The sequence below is a fragment of the Centruroides sculpturatus genome, unplaced genomic scaffold (assembly GCF_000671375.1).
Source record: "Centruroides sculpturatus isolate CEXI.00-Female unplaced genomic scaffold, Cexi_2.0 scaffold62, whole genome shotgun sequence".
Classification (NCBI taxonomy): domain Eukaryota; kingdom Metazoa; phylum Arthropoda; class Arachnida; order Scorpiones; family Buthidae; genus Centruroides; species Centruroides sculpturatus.
The window spans coordinates 356939-378174 of NW_019384388.1; the positions used below are offsets into that span (position 1 = coordinate 356939).

General features: G+C 30.1%; 1 protein-coding gene across 1 annotated transcript; it reads left to right on the top strand.

The window, feature by feature from the left end:
• The first annotated feature begins 887 nt into the window (after positions 1–887).
• On the top strand, positions 888–14439 carry LOC111618132 (juvenile hormone acid O-methyltransferase-like). Its single transcript, XM_023359582.1, has 6 exons — positions 888–956; positions 2717–2839; positions 11975–12267; positions 12423–12630; positions 12691–12844; positions 14408–14439. Exons 1-6 carry the CDS (start codon positions 888–890, stop codon positions 14437–14439), a joined length of 879 nt encoding a protein of 292 aa, XP_023215350.1.
• Positions 14440–21236: the final 6797 nt, after the last annotated feature.

Below are 21236 nucleotides of genomic sequence, written 5' to 3' on the forward strand. Positions count from 1 at the left end.
AAATGAATCGTTAATCATAAAACCTATTATATTAGGTAACTCTAATTCATCAGAGAGAATGCAAGAATCTTACATGAAGATACTATAAGAATCAAACTTAATGCAAGAAAATATTTCACTCTTTTACAGAAATAAATTAATAAAAAATTATAAAGCAAGATTTTATCAAAAAAGAGTAGGAACTTACGTTTTTCGGTATTTCTGCTATTAGAAAAGTTGAAAAACCAAAAATAATGCTAGAAATTATACCGATGCATAAATATCCGTATTTTACAATATTCAATCCTTCTCCGTACATGCCAATATAGAAGCATATTGTTATTGCTGTCAACTGATATAAGTAACAAACTGCTAACATTGGATTAACTATTTCGTCCAAATCCAAAAGAATGTCGCAATATTGAACATGCTTCTGAATTACAAAGTGAAAATCTAATGGTTCTCCATTCTCTACGGCCTCTTCCATTTTTTCACACAGCGAGGACATGTTTTCGTGTAATGTCATACCTACGTCAATATTCAAGAGAAGATATATAATTATAAATCCAAGTCCGTAAATTACTACCCACAGCAATAAAATTGAATGAAATACAATTTTATGCACATTCTCTTCATTTACAAGAGATCGAAACATTATCGTCATAACAGTAAATATAACCACATTTGAGCAAATCAAAAACAAAATAAAAAATTTACTTAATTTATAATGAATGAATGCGGAATTTGCTTTGAAATTGTCCAAGTATACTTTGCACTTATCTATAACTAGAATCGAATAGATTCTGGAATTTTCACTCAGAATTATTTCAAATTCTAAATAAACGAAAAGAGAAAAAAATAAGAATGAGAGGTAATAAAGAATATAATCTGCACCAAAAAGACGATCAATGCCTCCCATGAACCGAAATCGTTCTTCTCCTTGTAACAAGAGAAATAAAAGAATATCGATGTTACAGGTAATGAAGGAAATTTTTACAAAACACTGATAAGCCGTATACGAGACGTTAGCCTCTTCGTCATTAAAAGGCACATAAACTCCAAAAATCAAAAGAATATTTCTACTCCTTGTTACTCTACACAACAGGCAAAAGCAATCAAGAGAATGATTCACAGGATTACGAATCATATTTGAGACACAGCTGCTTTTAGTATTCGACTTAACTGTTTAAAAGAAACGTGAACGGAAAACGATAACTGCAATTGTTATCTAGTTTAGTAGGCAAATCGAAGATTTTCTCAGATAAGATATGCAAAGCTCGTGTGCTTCATAAATCTGGAATTTATTATCTACGAAAAATAATTTTATAGAGACATTTTCCAAAGATTTAAAATAATTTTTACAATTTCTGCGATATTATCCTAGAAGATGTCGATTTAAAATTATTGTAAAGCATCAATTTTATATTTTTGTATCTTATTTTTCTTCTGTTTAGTAACTGATATAAACTTTGTTATTCTTACACTTATATGCACACACTACTTAAGTTATCCTCTAATTTAACTTTTATCAACGACCTAATCAAACGTTGTAATTTTCCTTTATTCTGTGTCCTTTCTGCATAGGTCAGCAGTGTTTATGCTCTGCAAAAGTTTTTAACGGAGCATTGGATCGACGTCTACAAAAATTTTATTACACTACTTGTAATAATTTAAGAGACGAGTTGTAGACATTCGTGAAAATTCTGCAAGAAATATTCCAGACTTTCCAAAAAGTCGAAAATTATTTTTAAGTAGCAAAGTAATATTGCAAAAGTAACGACGAGATGGCACATTTATTGTAGAAGAGCACACTATTTAGAATAAGGTAAACACTGAAGTAATCAGCCAAGCAACGATGAAATCCACTGGAAAACGGAGAAACACTTTCTGATTCTTAATGCCTTCAACTTTCCGTAAATTCTTAAGTTATGTACTCAAATAATCGAATCACTGCACATGTTCGTTAAATTTATAAACAATTTAGTTACATACCAACAGAAAGTGAAATGTCAGTTGCATGAAATTGCTATTTCTGGAATCGTAGAATATTCAAATTCCGAATATAGTATTATACATCGGTTTGTTTACGATAGTTCTCTGAATTTAANAATGTCAGTTGCATGAAATTGCTATTTCTGGAATCGTTGAATACTCAAATTCCGGATATAATATTATACATCGATTTGTTTACGGCAGTCTTCTGAATTTAAACAAATAAAAATTAATCAATGTCTTACATACATGTGTCAGAATAACGTGGTATAGTTTCTGACGTAATTTGAGTAAAGCATTTTCCTTGTGTCTACATAAATCATTGCATTCTATTGTATACAAGCATCAAACATGATCATTCTATTCGAAGAATTTACAATATATTTTTAACTAAGATACTATTTAAAACATGTAGCCATTTTAATAATAGGCAATTTTCAAATAGGTAATACTAAAATACAGATTCTATTTATTTTCTTAATTATTTTGCTTTTCTTCGATGAATATAACTTTCATAAAGCAATTTTATACGTTATAAAATCTGCACTATCACATACCTCACTACTTATTGCAAATGGCAGCAAAAATTTTTACATTTATTACGTAGTGTTAATCGTTGTTACTACTAACACATTCGAATTGTTTAAATGGTATAGTTTATAGCCCAAATAGTGTTCGATATTACAAGTAATGAAGTGTGAAATATGGATATTTGCTAATATACGTATCGACTTTCGTTATTTAGGAACGTCCCTATACCGGTATCGGTATTGGTATCGTAATTAAAGTATCGATAACAGCCAAGTATTGTCAGCTAGAATTAAAACCTGGTGGAGAATCGATGGAAAAATACACGACTGCAGAATCGGTACTTTTTAAAATGAACTTCGACTCTTCTTCTCAGAACAAAACTAAAAATTTCAGTCTGTGGCTATAAACTAATTGTTACAATACTGTGTCGATTGATTTGAGATTTTAATATATTTCCAAGTTTTTTCCATTCGTATGAAATTAAATTTTATATTCAGGAATCAATTGCCATATAAATTAATCAGTCCACGTACCATTTCATTGTTTAACAATCTAACAATAAAAATCTTATTCTTCTGTTGATGGTATCTTTAGCGATATGTATTAATTATGCTGAGCGTTTTAACATAATTTTTTTTGCGTGCCACGAGCAAAGACGTTCATATTTTCACAATTTTGTTAACGTACAGTAGATCCCCCTATAAGACGGTAGATACGTTCCGTTCTTTATGAATCAATTTTGTAGGAATCATAGTTTACGGACTACGGCTGTTTGAAAGGTTTTCTTTCATAAAATTAATCGATTCTAGACTAATTCGACTCAACATTTCCAAAATACGTATATTTTTTTGNTTATCATACCATCAAAAATAACAATTAGTCGTGATAATTAAAGATTTAGTACTGTACATATAGTACAAGAGGGAGCAGGAAAACCTAGATTGTCCTGACGTAAACAATGAATTGTGCACCATATATAAAGGGTGCACAGTGAAAGTCCTTATACACTGATACGTGTGAGTGGTGCACAACATATGACGTTACCCATGTAGTTACAAATGCAGTTCAAAGAAACGAGAAATACGCATTTCACTGTCTTTGTACAATGTACACATTAGCATTTCATACTTTCTATTCACATTATTCATGTATGCAGTGTGTCTTTTGAACTGAAATTGGTTCTGCTCTATGACTATGTAATTGACCTTCTTTCTGTATCATGCAACGTTTTCAAAATGGAAACACTAATTTCTGAGTTTTGCTACTAGTGGCTCTGCAAGAACTCTTGTCTATACAAACTTTATGTTCATCATCCAATTACATGGCTGTATAAGAACTTTACTATGCATCCTGTATACAGAGTATACATACAGAATAAATTCTGTAAGCTCAAGTGTATGTTTATATATACATTCTTAGATATTTTAACATAATTTTTTTTGCATGCTACGAGCAAAGACGTTCATATTTTCACAATTTTGTTAACGTATATATTTTACACCATTTCAGGTATTTCTATTTTGTTTTTATTGTATTTAATATACATTTCTATTTTTTAATACCGTTTTATTTTAATCGTCTGTTGCACGTGATATATGCAAGCTCAGTCTATCTATTTTATATAAAAAAATATATAGACTGAGCTTGCATATATCACGAGCAACACATATATATTATACGAGCACACATAGATAATATATTGATTTATCAGTTTGTGCACATTCTCTTCATTTACAATAGATCCAAACATTATCGCGGTAACAGTGAATACAATCGCGTAGGTGCATATCAGAATTAAAATGGCAAATTTACTTAATTTGTAATGAATGAATGCGGAATCTTCTGTAAAATTATCCAAGTATATTTTGCATCTCTCTACAATTACATTAGAATAGATTCTGGCATTTTCACTCAGAATTATTTCAAATTCTGAATAAACGAATAGAGTAAAAGATAAGATTATGATACAATAAATAGTAAAATCATCACCAAAAAGACGATCGATGCCCCCCGTAAACTGATGTCTTTTTTCCTCTTGTAACAGGATAAATAAAAAAATATTTATGTTACAATATACGAATAAAAATTTTATAAAATGCTGATATGCCTTATACATTAAGTTAGCCTTTTCGTCTTTTAAAGGTAAAAACACTCCAAAAATGGTGAGAATATTTCTATTTTCTGTAATTCTACATAACAAACAGTAACAATCAAGAGAGTGATTCGCAATGTTACGAATCATCTTCCGACTTCTCTTAATTTTGAAAATCAGCAAATTTTTCTACAAAAATGTTATTCTGTGGTAAATGTTGACACCAAGCTTTAAACTGGACACAAGTGCGTAGTAATAAGAGAAAAATGGCATTAAGAAATGGAATTCGATTAAGGTGCATCACGTTTTAATCGAAATCTAATTAATTATGCGAATAATATTGAAGAATTTTGTACGTAATTTATGTAATGTTTACCTGAATTATTATTTTGTAATTTAAATTTTATCAAATGGAATATAATAAAATTTAAAATAGTATTATAGTTTAGATTAATCGATCTCTTAACACAGTTTACAATACTAAGTTCGTCGATAGCATTTGAAGAGAGTTTCAAAAACTATACAATAAAATGCACGTCTCTCAATGTTTTTTTAAAATTCCTTCTGGCGGATATTAATGCATCGATTATAATGGCATGTACGTGAGAAAAGAGAAAAGTAAAATACTTTTCTCTTTTCTCTAAATCTAGTAAGGAGTTGGGTATCTTTACCGGCTCTTATGAAATTTTATTTTAAAAATAAGATTTGTATTATTAGTCAACATCCGTTCTGTTTCGGGCATACCGGTTGACTATTCACAAGAACGTCGTATGGGCTCTTCTATTTTGTGGACATACCCTACTCTATACTAGCGGCCTGAGAATACACGCCAACGCACATTCACATACATATGTATGTATCCACAAAACTTTTTCCGTATTTTTCTTACATTTTTTAATTCAGGAAATTTCAAAATGTGGAGATTTTTAAAAAAATTCGGAAAGTCAAACTTGGCACAATTCCAATACTTTCTTTCCTTCGTTTTGTATATATAACAAGTGGGAAAGTAATATGATATTTTTGTAATTAAAATCAAAGTAAACTTTCTAATAAAGAAAACTTAAAGTTCAACGTTCCTTTAATTATATAAGTAAACCGTGACGTATTCAAAAGGCAAAATACAAATCGATAACGTTAATTAAATCGTAAATAGCAAATAACAAAAACACCAGTGGAGATCAAGGATGTAAACAGCGTTTACAGATGTTCTCAGACATATTCTGACCCGTTTTAACTTAATTTATTCAGCCGTGTACATATTCTTATCAGATTCATGAGGCATGTTTTCATGTTTGACTTCAGACGTGAAGGTAACTTTGGTTTGAAGAAAACATGTTTTTGCCTTAATTTATTTTTGTGTTTGTACTATTTAGAATTACGGTTTTTATCTATTCTGTATGTTAATATCTGTATCTTTAGTAGAAATTGTATATACAGAAAATTAATTATAAGTAATTGTTTTACTTTAATGAATTAATACTGATGATTGGAGAACTTAAAATAAGTCCTTACATTCATGTAAGAAAAGTTAATTTCTATGACTAGAAAAGAGATAGTTTGGTTGGAAATTCGTAATATAATTCACTAATTTGTGTTTGTTTATCACCGAAATTTAAATTATCGTTGTTTTTGCAAAATTAAGGTTAAATTTGTCGTGTTTTGTATTCAGTTTTTTTCTCCAAAATATACATTTCGGGCATACTCGATGATACTAGATTCTATGTCGATAGCAACGATTTTCTTCAATTTTGGTTATTTTGGTAAAAGAAATGTCTATTGATTCTTTCTGAACAGCATCCAATGTCCATCCTGCTCAGACCATTTTATTTGAAAAACTTTAGTCTATTTTCAGAAATATATTTGAGATAATAGCGCGTAACGTTTGTTTTACGACTGATTATCAGGAGAAAAATTAAGTTACTGATAAGAAAGTTTTATTTATGTTATATTATCGACACTATCAGTATCGATAGGAGAGATTCGTGGAATTTATATTGACTTATGTAAATTTCTTTCTCAAAATCACTGAATGATCAGACGTTTGTACGAGCGATATCGCTAACATCGCAGATTCATATGCGGCTCTTGTTTTTTACAGACTATATAAATGTTAAAAATAACACTGCAATAGACGACCAGTGCGATCGTTTCAAGTTTCAAGACTTCTCGTGTAAACGGAAATTCGTGTAAAATATTGAACCCTATCAAAAATATATATATATATATTATGTAAATTAATAAATGGTGGTCCCGTTTGGGCGAATTTGGTCTCCTGTTATTAATTAAAGAAAAAGAACTATCGGACGAAATAATTAAAATATATATATTATGTATTATTAATATGTGAATTTATAAAATACACCTGAAAATGCGTGTGGCCAGTTCGAATATGTCTAGGTCCTACTATATCTACGAGTATTTTAATTAAACAACTGTAAATAATATTTTAATACTCTAATTCGAAACTGTCGATGGCTAGACAAATATGAAAATGTTTTTAATTAAATGCTTCATATTAGTGAGTTAGTAGATAGCTCATTTACTTACATTGGCTTCACTGATTGTCACTTGATATATCATATGATTGCTGTTCCAAACATACTGTACAAAACTTTCATACTCAATTGTTAGTTTCTCTTTTGCCATTAACTGATACGGATCTTATGTATATCTTAATTAAAAGAGGGTGACCAGCCTTCAATATGTTGTATCCAGTTACATAATGCAGACATTTGTAAATTATTTTTTCTCTTATTGCCGATCATAATATTATATCTGCTTCTCTTTTGATAAACAATCTTGAACAAAAATATCATGTATAGTAATAATTCCGTAATCGTTTTATTGATAATATATGGATTAATTATTTGCTGAGTAAGTTTCCTTACTCGTTGTTAGCAATTACAATTTGTTATAAAACTTATCCCTATCCTCAAAATTAAAATTTTCGCAATTTTATAATAGTTAAAAATAGAAAAATTTTTAATAAAATATGATAACAGATGTAGTCACCATAATTTTAAATATTGCCGGTAAAGTTCAGCAACTCGTCGTGGTTTATTTATGTATAGAAAGAGATAAACGAAACTTATAAACGACAGCATCAATTTTTCAGCCTAATAGAAAACTTTCCGTAATATCTATCAGACATCTTCAGACACTAGTTGTTATATAATAGTGTTAAGGGTCGCAAAGCTTTATACGGGAAGTCGCGTGTAAAAGAAAAAGATAAGTGTTTGTAGGTTTTACACTACAATAAAAAAAAAAAATTACAATTTCACTAAGAAAGCTGTGCATGTTTATTTTACAGTACAATTAGTTTTTTTTATCAATATTTAAATTTCAACAAAAAGAAAATTAATTAAATACGTAGTTTTTAAATTCACTAACATAGTTTTAATATGGCCGTGGAGGTTCGCCAGAATTTTTTAACTTTTAAACGGGTCGCGTATTCAAAAAGGTTGAAAGACTCTGTTATATAAGTCCGACAAGTGTAACAAACAATTTCAGCGATAAACTTTAAGTGCATTTTATCAAGTACAGATGTAAATGAAACATGTTTATTACAAGGTTAAAGTATCAATTTCTGTTTAGTATAATTTAAAAATATAATTTATTCGAATCTAATATAATTAAATGAATTATTTTAAAATAATTTAGTTCAAAATAAATTACTTGACCTTTCTTGAAATCTTAAAAACGAGGAAACATTTGAAATTATAATTTGTAAAATAAAGGTATGAAGGAGTAACGGTGTCGGCATTTAAGATTAATTTGCAATTGTTAAAGAATATGCTGATTTTTGCTGTTGTAAATATAAGATGGCCTTGTTTACAAACAGCAGGTAAATGGAAACCAGTAAAACAGGTTTTTCAATGGGCACATTTTTATCAAAGCTGAGGATTGTCGTTTGAAACATATAAAGCGATCGTGTAAGAATTATTTCATGTTCGATATATATCATTCGGTGTGTTGAATTGCATTTAAATTCAACCAATGTTAGTTAAAATATTGCAATATTACGATCTTTTATGAAGCACAATCCAGTAATTTTATAAAAATATGCTTTAGAAATTGTCATAGAAGTATATGTTTATTTTCAATCACAAATTCATTATGTTCTGATTTGATAAAAAAAACAAACTCTTTTAAACTCTTGATTATCTTATAAGTTGCGGAGAAATTTACACATTTCTCGGTTAAAATTAAAATAAAAATTAAATCTATTATCCTATCTCATTCTTTCAGTTTATCACATAAATTAGAATTCAGGCAAAAGTTTATATTATACGGCATATAATTACATACTGTCGATTTAGTCAGTTATACCTAATACATAAATATTGTTCCATATGTAACCATAGCCAAACAATACAGTTATGGCTTATTCGCATCCTCGCATACAAGAAACAAATAAGGTATTGATCTGTGATATTTTGAGAGGTAAATGAAATTATTGGATCGCCCATTTGAATCATCACATCCAGTATATTACAGTCGACCCCCTATAACGTGCGTTCCTATAACGGAAATTCCTATAACGTAGCAAAAAAAATTGTAGCAACATTCGTATAAAGGAGCTTCTAAAACGTCGTCGCCGACTCGTTTCGCGACAAGATTAATAGAATCTGGACCAATAGTGGATGAGCAGCCGAACTACTTTCCTCCGCCCTGCGCCACGCTACGGAGCGGCTAAATTGAGTTTGCTATCGTCTGTACAGTATTATATATAAATTATATATAAATTAGGTACTGTACATATAATTATATATTAATTATATATAAATTAGGTACTGTATATATAATTATATATTAACTTAATTTATTGTAACTTTATTATAATTATATATATGCTTTCTGCCGCCTGGCAACACGCTACGGAGATTTTAGGCTAGTAAGTTGAGTTTATTATCGTCTGTACAGTATGTAAATTAGGTACCGTAAGTCTAATACAGCACTAATTTTATACATTTCTTGTGAAAGAAACACTTCTTATTCAACGGCCATAAAAATTATTTATATTAATGATGTCTCCAAAGGTCAAGTTATTTTTCTGCGAAAAATTATTTATCAGAAATCGCGGCCGCCGTTTCGTGTGCTGTTCCGCGACGAAGACAAGCTTTGAACAACGGGCGTAGTCGAACGGTACACACTCGGTAAGTAATCCTATAATTTTTTGTTTATAGCATAGTTTATACAGATTATTCCCAAAAAATTATACGTGTTTTGGAAATGTTGAGTGGAATTAGTCTAGAATCGGTTAATTTTATAGAAGAAAACCTTTCAAACAGCCTTCGTCCGTAAACTTCACACGTGTCGGGCTGCGATTGGCTCATGTATTTAATGATTCCTACAACGTAATATTCGATTAACGTGGAACGTATCTAAGCGTTATAGGGGGGTCTACTGTATTTAAAGAACCATTTTGCCTTTGGTATTTAAATTCTGAATTGAACTTTAATAATTATAAAATTTATACTGTATAAACAACTTTTACGTTAAACAAATATATGATTATTGAAATCCGTAATTTAAATTATTCACAAAACTAAATTCTGGCGAAAACATGTTTTCTTCCAATTGACGTTACCCTCACATCAGCCATCAAGCATCAAAACATGCTTTATGAATCTGATAAAAATAAACATTGACTTTGTAAATTCATATTCAAAAGGTCAGAATGATTCTGAAAACATCTGTAAACTCCGTGTTTACATCCTTCATCTCGACTTGTATTTTTTGACATATTTGATTTAAAGCTACTGATTTAGATCAGATTTTCATTACATCATGTTTTCTTATATAATTAACTGAACGTTGACATATATTTTCCATATTAGATAGTTTAAAATGATAAATATTCGAATAATAATATAAATCTGTTTTTTAATAATAAAGGATTGTTGTTTTAAAAGTATTGTTTTTATGCTTCAACTTTGTTGAAAGAAGTCACGCCTCTCCTTTTATATAACAGAAATTTGATTAGGATAACGCGATAAAGGATGTTGGAGTGAGGTTGGGAGATAAACTCCACTACTTCAGAAATATTTCTAGATGTTTATCCTCTTTCACATTTTCCAAAATGATTACAACCCTTTCTCGATTTTCCCCAATTGAAATCAGTGTTATTTTTCTCACATGGTAAGGTTTATGTAATAAAAATATAAAAAGTAAACATTAAAGTATTTTTAAAACTCGACGAAATGATAATATTGTGACGTTATTTACACAAACTAATGCATGTAGATAAGCCTAGAATTATGACTGATTTCACTGTTATATTTTTATCAAATGTTTAAATATTTTTGTTGATACTATTCTGCCTATATATATATAATAGCGTGTAGACCTGAGAAGTTAATTCTGATTTAAGACCTTAGAGAGCTGAAATCTCATACTGTTTCAGGTAAAAATTACATTTTAGCATAGTGTAAATATTAATTAAACTGTATAAAGATTTCTTGATAAATAATATTGTTTTGAACGCACAAATTCCTATATATTTCCATTGTCAAAAAACGTTTTAATTTATTTTTTATATCTTAAATAAATCTATATGTCTATTTTTATTTTTTATTTCAATTTATCAAATAAAAATATATATTTATTGTGACATTGCCCCAATGTTACGCTGCAATGCTCTCTACTTTAAATAAGTAGTGGCTTACCGTGTACAGTACATCATACTTTTCCTTTAACGATAGAGTCGTGCGGTCATCTATCTTACACCTTTCAGGGGAAGTTTTTAATTGAAATTGTAAACAAATCGCCTGTGTATTTCGGTTTATCTGAAGAGATTTCTCACACAGTAGCGTGTCAACACTCATGGTTTAATTTATCGGTTTACGTGTTAATTAATTGCTTTAAGTAAAGTAAATATCACTGTAAAGGAATGCGAAAATTACAACTAAACATTCCTTATTACATTCCAGAGAATTCCGAAAAGGCTTGGCAGTAGTAAATCGCAAAGATACGCAGTGTTACACAGATATAAACTAACACCTACAAATATATTCGACTTAAAGTTTTGTAAAATGTCATTATGAAAGTGTATTGTGTTGATTAACAAATATATATTATTAAAACAATATATTTATAAATATATATAAATGTTATTTATCTTGTTATGAAGCAGTAAGTATTTTCTTATTTTTTTTTTGTTATTTTATTAATCCTTCCTCCCCGTAGGGAGTAAGAAAATCTTTCACATTTGAGTTCAACAAGGAATATACTGGGTCGACTGGTTTTCAGTCAAAGGACCTAACCAACCAGGAAAAATAGCCGAGTTAAAATCCAGTAAAATATTTCACGACGAAACTTTTCTGATAAAATGCTTGGCTCTTTCTTGAATTTCGTGACTTATTTTTAATTAATTTTCAGGCAAATATGGAAGGAACAGCAGAAGATTATGAAAGATTAAGCACCACTTTAATCCTTCGCTACGTAGAATCAGCTTTGGATTTACACTTTCCAGACATGAAATGGTCTGATGAGGATATCATTTTGGATATTGGATGCGGTACAGGAAGAACCACCAAAAATATTCTTCTACCAAAATGTCCAAAATTTAAAAAAATCGTTGCTATCGACATAATGCCTGAATACATCGAATATGCCAGAAAAAAATATTTCGACAAAAGAATTGAATACGAGACACGGGATATCCTCCAAAGGTATTATTTTAAATTGTAACAGATCTTTTTAAAAAATTATTAACTACCTGTATAACGCTTTTCTATTTGGAAAACGTAAAAGGCGCGGTATGTTTGAAAAATTAATAGCAATGAAAAGTAGAAAGTAATCGTTGTAATTTCTTTGTGATTTTCAGACCAAATGTTAAAGAAGTGAAAAGATATGACAAAATCGTATCCTTCTACGTATTTCACCGGATATCCGATTTCAAAAAACTCTTTTCTGTTATATCTTCGATTTTAAAGCGCGGAGGATATTTTTCGTTCACTTTCTTCATTAGAAATCCATTATTTTCCATTTTGCGAGAAATAAGTAATATCGATGAATGGACGAAGATCATAAAGGTGCGATTATTTTGGCTCTAAATAATGTTTCATATAATATTAAGTAATATTTAATTACAGAGACGACATATACTTGATGAACTTCCACCTTTTCTTAAGTGGAAGGATGTAGAAACAGAATTTAGTAATTTCCTTTCAAAATTTGGTCTGCGAGTGACAAGTACTAATTGTGAAGTCTTCGACGTGTTATATGCCAACAAAAAAGCATATTTGGGTAAATATTTTGTAGACTGCATTATATTTTAATAATTTACATTTACGTGTGACTGGAGGGTCGGCATCTATAGCGAATCGCTGGCAACGTATTGCCTCGGGGAGAATTGAACGGCGACTGCTTGAATGCCCGTTTGGTATTATTTTAAAATGATGAAATCGGAAGATGGCGTGAAAGCCTCTTTATCGACGCTAAGAACACAAGTAGATATATTCCCAGGTGTGAAAGTTGATGTTACTACGTTAAATTGTTTATGTTGAAGTCCGGATTCTCGTATACGTATTAGACCTATTTAATTCTAAAATATTAATTTTGTGTTTAAGTATTATTGTTTGTTAAAACAAGAAATAAATAATTGTTTCAAAAGGAGTTTATTTCATATGGAATTCCTTTCGTAGTAGTTCAAGTTTTTCTCTCATGGCACTGTTGGAAACGAAGCCGAAGATGCTAAGATAATAAGAGTAAGACACGTAACAGCATCCTATATGCAAATTTTCTTCTGATAGTCTTCTGATAATATTAAAGGTACAGGCAGAGTTCTGTATTGAGTATTTTGAGTATTTCACCTGTTGTTTGATTGTAAAGGAAGTGTTCGTGCCTCGACGTATATTCAACGCCTTTCAAACGTTTTGCAGATCAGTCCGAATGGCCGAAAATGCGTAATTCAGTGAACAGATCTTCTTGATTCTCCTAACCTGATGATTCGGCTTTTCTCAACTGTTTTTCTTCGTCTTCTTTGTTTAGTCATGCCTGCAGAAAATTTAATTCTATATTCATATATACGCTTAGATTTTGTATACGAATAGTATAGCCACATTTGCATTAAATACACATTTCCTTTCTTACAGTAATGTCAGTTTCTAATCGCTAAATAGTTTATTGTCTCGAGCTTCTTGGCTTGGAATTTGATTTTGTAGGAGAACAACTGGCATCTCTCTCTCCAGTACTCATAGTCACTGAAGGACCTTGGCCTCATCCAGGATTTTCACCCATTCCTCTCAATCTTGGGCTTTCTCTTTCCTACAACTCACACCCATCTTTCTGAAATCATCCTCCACACACTCTTCCCATCTCTTTCTTGGTTTCCCTCTCGAGCTTTTTCCCTCTGGCCATTCTCTGTACACCTGATACACTTTTCTCTCAGGTTCTATCCGTTCTACATGTTCAATTTAACAAAATCCCCAATCATACGATATTACTTCATATAAATGAATTAATAATTTCTTATTATTTATTTGTTAGATAAAATAAGATTTTTGTTAAGAAATAAAGTACGTTTAATTCTCTTTTGAATGTTATTTATCTTGTTATGAAGCAGTAAGTATTTTCTTATTTTTTTTTTGTTATTTTATTAATCCTTCCTCCCCGTAGGGAGTAAGAAAATCTTTCACATTTGAGTTCAACAAGGAATATACTGGGTCGACTGGTTTTCAGTCAAAGGACCTAACCAACCAGGAAAAATAGCCGAGTTAAAATCCAGTAAAATATTTCACGACGAAACTTTTCTGATAAAATGCTTGGCTCTTTCTTGAATTTCGTGACTTATTTTTAATTAATTTTCAGGCAAATATGGAAGGAACAGCAGAAGATTATGAAAGATTAAGCACCACTTTAATCCTTCGCTACGTAGAATCAGCTTTGGATTTACACTTTCCAGACATGAAATGGTCTGATGAGGATATCATTTTGGATATTGGATGCGGTACAGGAAGAACCACCAAAAATATTCTTCTACCAAAATGTCCAAAATTTAAGAAAATCGTTGCTATCGACATAATGCCTAAATACATCGAATATGCCAGAAAAAAATATTCCGACAAAAGAATTGAATACGAGACACGGGATATCCTCCAAAGGTATTATTTTAAATTGTAACAGATCTTTTTAAAAAATTATTAACTATAACGCTTTTCTATTTGGAAAACGTAAAAGTCACGGTATGTTTGAAAGATTAAGGTAATAGCAATGAAAAATAGAAAGTAATCGTTGTAATTTCATTTTGATTTTCAGACCAAATGTTGAAGAAGTGAAAAGATATGACAAAATCGTATCCTTCTACGTATTTCACCGGATATCCGATTTCAAAAAACTCTTTTCTGTTATATCTTCGATTTTAAAGCCTGGAGGATATTTTTCGTTCACTTTTTTCATTAAAAATCCATTTTTTTCTATTTTGCAAGAAATAAGTAATATCGATGAATGGACGAAGATCATAAAATTGNGATTTTTTTGTGTGTTTTTAAAGGAATGTTTTAGCCAGATGACCTAGTAGCCTACAAAGAAAGGTCCGGTCGTCGATGGTGTTCTGGAACACATGATCAGAAGAAATGGTGGTTTCAAAAAGAAATTTTGAGCAGACTGTGTCTTTTTTGATTAAAAAATAAATTATCATCCGGCGAAATTCTACAAACATAAATATACATTTTTTGCGTTTCATTATATAAGTCCTGTATCTCATGCTATCTGAGGGAATTGCCGAATAAATAAAGCCACCGAATACCAGTCGTTATTTAAGTCTCGCCAACAAAATGGCAAAGTATTATTCGGGATTTTCAATATATCTTTACGTGTGTAACACCTAAAGAGATACCAGTTTCTCATTATAGACCTCTTGTTAGCAGCAGTTTGGTAGAACGTTTATGTGTTCCACTACTTTCTACCATCATTCCATTGTAAACGTAAATGTACATATTTTGGGCTACTGTATTGTCAAATTTATACAGATGAATTTTAAAATTTTAGAATGAAGGCACGAACTTAGAGGTACTTTATAAATAATTTTTGAAGCGAGATATCTGAATATATTGTTTCTTCAATATCACATCATCAAACATTTATAAATATCAATACAATTTCTGTATTGTCTGCTTTAACATTTACCTGTATTTTAGATTATTTCAAACCCTATTTGAGAACCGAGGGGGTATGGCTACGTCGTATCTCCGTGGAGTCGGAGGGACTTTCCCACTTGTCAGAAATGGCTTAAATTTTTAGTTTATTCCGAGGGAACAAAACTGATTTTTCGGGTCTGGTCGAGTGTAGGAGGGAGGAGTGCCGTCGGTAAGGTGACAGGCGATGTACGAGTAAAAGAGGAGACCAATTTAACAAGGAAACAACGATTTATTAGTTATATATATAGACGGTACAATAACTATTGTCGAGAGAAATTTCTGAGTTCCTAAAGCGCGAAGGGGTCGAGAGAGAGTTCACAGAAGTTGGTTCCATACCTGTTTATGTATTTGGATATCCTAGCGAAAATAAGGTAATCCACCGAGTCCTAGAAAATCGAATAAAAGCACAAAATTATACGAAAAGCATAGGTTACTTGTCTTCTCTACTGTCGATCAGCGACTCCCCGGAGGGGGTGAGAGAAGTGAGTTCTATCGTTTCGCGGTGGGAAAACTGTCATATGACTAATTAGTTGCGAGGTAAAAGGTGTGCGGGGAGGTCAAAGTGGTCCCCGGAACCCAAATAAAATGAGGAAATCGTATATTCGTAGTGTGAGAATAGTTGTCGAGATGGGCAAATGTTTATCTTGAAAAAAAGGGGAGGTTAAAATTTTTCCCTCTTTCAAGTTATTCACCACTTTAGTTTCTAGAAAAAAAATCGGTAAAAATTACGGATTTCACACTCATTTCGTAATTTTAATCACTATATTGCCAGTAGTAGTCACTAGAAAATTTATTATGCCGACCAAAATGTAAATGATGTAGTAATTTCTTTATAAATGTCACGTCCTCTTTACATAAAATTATATTACAACCATCAGAGACACAACAATTAATAAACACTTAATGATAATGGAAATTAAAAAACATTAATTTGTACTATGTACACACGATAATAGACAAAACATTTAATATTCACTAAAGGTAATTTTAGAAAATATTCAGACCTGTTCTTTCTATTGTTTAGTTTTTAAAATTATCTTCAATAGTTTATCAACGAATTCAGATTGTAAAGTATGTTAAGTTCGACTAATAGAAACTATAATAGTATTTTAAATTTTTTGGGAATGTCATTTATTACATTTCTTTTGATAGCAATTAAATTCCAGAATAATTACTCAAATAAACACTACAGAATTCTTGAATATTATTTGAATAATTAATTAGATTTCGATTAAAACGTAATTCACCTTAATCGAATTCCATTTCGTAATGTTATTTTTGTCTTATTACTACGCACTTGTGTCTAGTTTAAGCTTTCTCTTTCACCATTTACCACGAAATAGATTTTTAACATTTAAAAAAAAACATTGCTCATTTATTAAATTAAAAAAAGTCGGAAAATGATCCGTAACACTGTGAATCACTCTTTTGATTGTTGAGAAAGAAAACATCTCATAGTGTCAAACTCTCCTACGAACAAACTCAGAAAACACGCCTGAATACAAATGAAACTGTATTTCTGAAACAATTTTGAAGAAAAAATTATTATACAAATCGAGCAACGAGTTGCTTAACTTTACCGGCAACGATTGGTGGCACCATCTTTAATCGAATTTTACTTTTAAAACGTTTATACTTTTTACTACACTAAAAGAACAAGAAGCTTAATTTTGAAGAGAGGGATGGATTTTATAAATAATTGTGAGTGCTAATAACGAGTAAAATCATCACTAAGCCTAATAAACATAAACATGATAGTATAAAAATTTTATTTAACAAAAAAATTCGATATAAATTTATTAAAGAATAACGCTTAAATTTTTCATATTATATAAATAAATACTTTGCCTGATACTTAATTAACCTTACCGCTTACGTACGCGATCGCAAGCGAAACAATAAAAGGCTCACGTAGAGCAACAACGGTGTCAGACCTGACGTGAGCATCGCCGATCCGGTGCGGATCCTTCAGTCACACACACGACCTCTTTTATCTGTCCACCCCTTTGATATTAAGTGCCAAAAATTTATTAGTATTAATCACCTTAATAAACAATTCTCCCTGAAAACTTTCAGCAAATTATGACAAAAATAACAGGAGTCATTAATATTTTAAAGAGGTAAACAAACTCATGCCACACACGCGTGTTGCGTTATTTTGTTACATATAAACAGAAAAAACGATGGATTATTTATGCATTTCTTCATCTTCCAAGGTCCTCTCAGTCCAAAAATATAAAAGTCTTATTGATGTATCGACGTTTCTTTCCTCTGTTATATATAACAGCCGGAAAAGCAATTACAATTATTACACGTATATTTAGACGTGTAATGATCGATATTTGAGTTTTTATTTTTTTAAATTGTTCTTAGTAATTTCCTTTTATGTAACATTATGTTTATATATATACTTTTACTTATTTCCAAGTTTTCCCTGTTGCATTTAGGCCTATGTATTGTTTTAAATTTTCGGGTGTGATATAAGGTGTGGTATTTTACTATCGCAAGGAAAAATCACTGTATTCTGGAAGTAATCTCTAGCCTTATTAGCATTATTCGTGTAATCATTGTATTGTAGAAATAAAATAAGCGGGATATTAAACGATCCATCTTAGAAATTATATAAATTATATATAAATTTTCCGAAGTTGCTTCTATCAGATTTTCCTTTATAAATATTAAATTCCGGATTAATGAGTCACATGATATCTGCATAAACTACCGTAGTAAACACTGCACATTCTTTCCTTAATTAATTAGTTAATTTCACATGAATAAAAATGCGATGCAGCTTAATTAAATTTAATACTTGATTTTTATTCTCATACAATTTACATAATCATAGTGATTTGTATAATTAAAAGAAGTCACAAATAATTTTCCTAGTTGTTACTGTTTTTTATGTAGAAAAATAAAATATATAAATGAATTTTTTTTTATTTTTAGGGTAGTTGAAGTAGATAAATAAACTTAGAGGCATTCTGATAACGTTCCTAAAACAAGGTTTACCGCATACATTTTTGAACTATACGATTAATAACGTCTCGTATAATAATTACTGGGAAGAATATCTTTTAAATTCAATCCTAGCCGCGTACAATAATATATTTTTCTAAATAACTCATAACAGATAGGAAAGTAACATTCCTTTTTGTTAGATTTTTTAAACGTGTATTTAAACATTTTTAAAAATAAAACACTGTTTTATTAAAACTTTCTTTTGTCAAATAATCCGTTGTAATTTCATAATATATAATAAACGAAATAGAAACAAATGACGTTTCTTATTGTAATTGTAATTTTCTCTAAAGTTTTACTATAGAACTTTAGCGCAAAAACAAATTTTAGTGTCTGTCTTTTATATTTTGAGCGTATTCTCATCTGCAAAAGAAAGATAGCATTGGTAAAATAAATGAAACCAAACAGTTAAAAAATTGAACTTAGACACATCCCATTGCACCAAACAGCTCTATTAATTTCTCACAGATTTTCTTCTTGTCAAATTTTACTTAATTGGTATTAAATTCCAGATTAATGAGAAACTACCTGAGCAAACACTGCACATTTTATCATTAGTTATTTAATTAGACATCGATTAAAATCGATGCAGTTTAATCGAATTTCATTTTTGATTTTCAGTCCTTCTAATTCTTTGCTTGAATTCTTATCATACAATTTACATTTTAATACTGATTTTTAAAATTAAAAGACGTCGGAAGATGATTCGTAACACTGTGAATGATTTTTTTTATTGTTACTGTTTGTTATGTAGAGTTACAGAAAATAGAAATATTCTCTCCATTTTCGGGGTGTTTCTACCTTTAAAAGACGAAAAGACTAACTTCATGTATAAGGTATATCAGCATCTTATAAAAATTTTATTCGTATATTGTAATATCAATATTCTTTTGTTTATCTTGTTACAAGGACAAGAAAGACATCAGTTTACGGGGGGCATCGATCGTCTTTTTGGTGATGATTTTACTATTTATTGTATTTTAATCTTATCTTTTACTCTATTCTTTTATTTAGAATTTCAAATAATTCTGAATGAAAATGCCAGAATCTATTCTAATCTAATTGTAGACATGTGCAAAATATACTTGGATAATTTTACAAAAAATTTCGCATTCATTCATTACAAATTAAGAAAATTTGCCATTTTGATTCTCATATGCTCCTACGTCATTGCATTTACTGTTACCGCGATAATGTTTGGATCTGTTGTAAATGAAGAGAATGTGCATAAACTTGTATTTCATTTAATTTTAACGCAGTGGGAAATAATTTACGGACTCGGATATTTAATTATATCACTTCTGTATATCTTAGATATAGGCATCACACTACATGGAAACATGTCCTCTTTGTGTGAAAAGTTGGAAAATGCCATTGAGAATGGCAAAACATTAGATTTTCGCATTGTAATTCACAAACATGCCCAATATTGTGACATTCTTCTGAACATAGATGAAATGATTAACCCAATGTCTGCAGTTTACTACCTATTTCAATTGACAGTAACAACAATGTCCTTCTACATTGGCATATACGGAGAAGGGTTGAAGATCGTGAAATATGCATTCATATATGTTGGAATTGCTCATAACATTGTTTTCGCTTTTTCGGTTCTCTTGACAACACAGATACCAAAAACCGTAAGTTTCTATTTTTGATGACATACTTTTTGTATAACAGATCAGTCGGTTCTATCTCTGTGTACTGATCTGAGTATAATATCTTAATATTATGTATAAATTTCCTTTTATTACCTAATGTTAATTTCGAAATTCAACTTCATGCAGTTTATCTCTTAGCTGCAATAAAAATGTGTTGTCTGTAAAAAAAAATTAAATACAGGTATGCATATGTCTACGACGAAGATACGTTTCCAGAAATATTTCATTTACTTCGTCCTGAAATGAATATAATACTGCACGGTATATAGCAAACGCTACAACAGATTGTCTACCGCTTAAGTAAGCTATATAAAAAACATTCCAAATATTATATTTTCAGCTGGATTTTATGCAATATCGTCAGTAAAAATTGACTCCTGATGCGCCTTCTGCAGTGTTACAGGTTTGCTTGGCTCTCTCCTATAAAATATTATTGTTTGAGATAATTTAATTTCGAGTTATTGTCAATATAACAACTAAAGATGTTGTGCTGTATAATGAATGTTTGGATGTATTAAATCATTTCGAGTAAATTTAAAACAACTAAAACTTTATTTTTAAACACGAAAAACAGGGTTTAATACTACAGAACATCATTTACGTGTTATACCTGTAAAGCTTGATTCAACATAAAGATTCATTCCTAAAAAGATGATTAATAAAAATATTTATCTCAATTCAGGAAAAATATTATATTTATTAAAATTTCACGAAATTTTTAAAATTATTTCATGAATCTATGAATTAAAGAGAAAATTATTTTTATTCTTAGATGCATCGATTTCGTTCACAACTTGAATTACTTTTTTTTCGTCAGAAAAA

Bases quoted from the DNA above. Each gene is read 5' to 3' on its own strand.
- LOC111618132 (XM_023359582.1), top strand. From the start codon at position 888: ATGCCTCCCATGAACCGAAATCGTTCTTCTCCTTGTAACAAGAGAAAT. The intron at 12,268-12,422 runs GTATTATTTTAA...TGTGATTTTCAG, and splicing joins ACACGGGATATCCTCCAAAG to ACCAAATGTTAAAGAAGTGA. The intron at 12,631-12,690 runs GTGCGATTATTT...ATTTAATTACAG, and splicing joins AATGGACGAAGATCATAAAG to AGACGACATATACTTGATGA.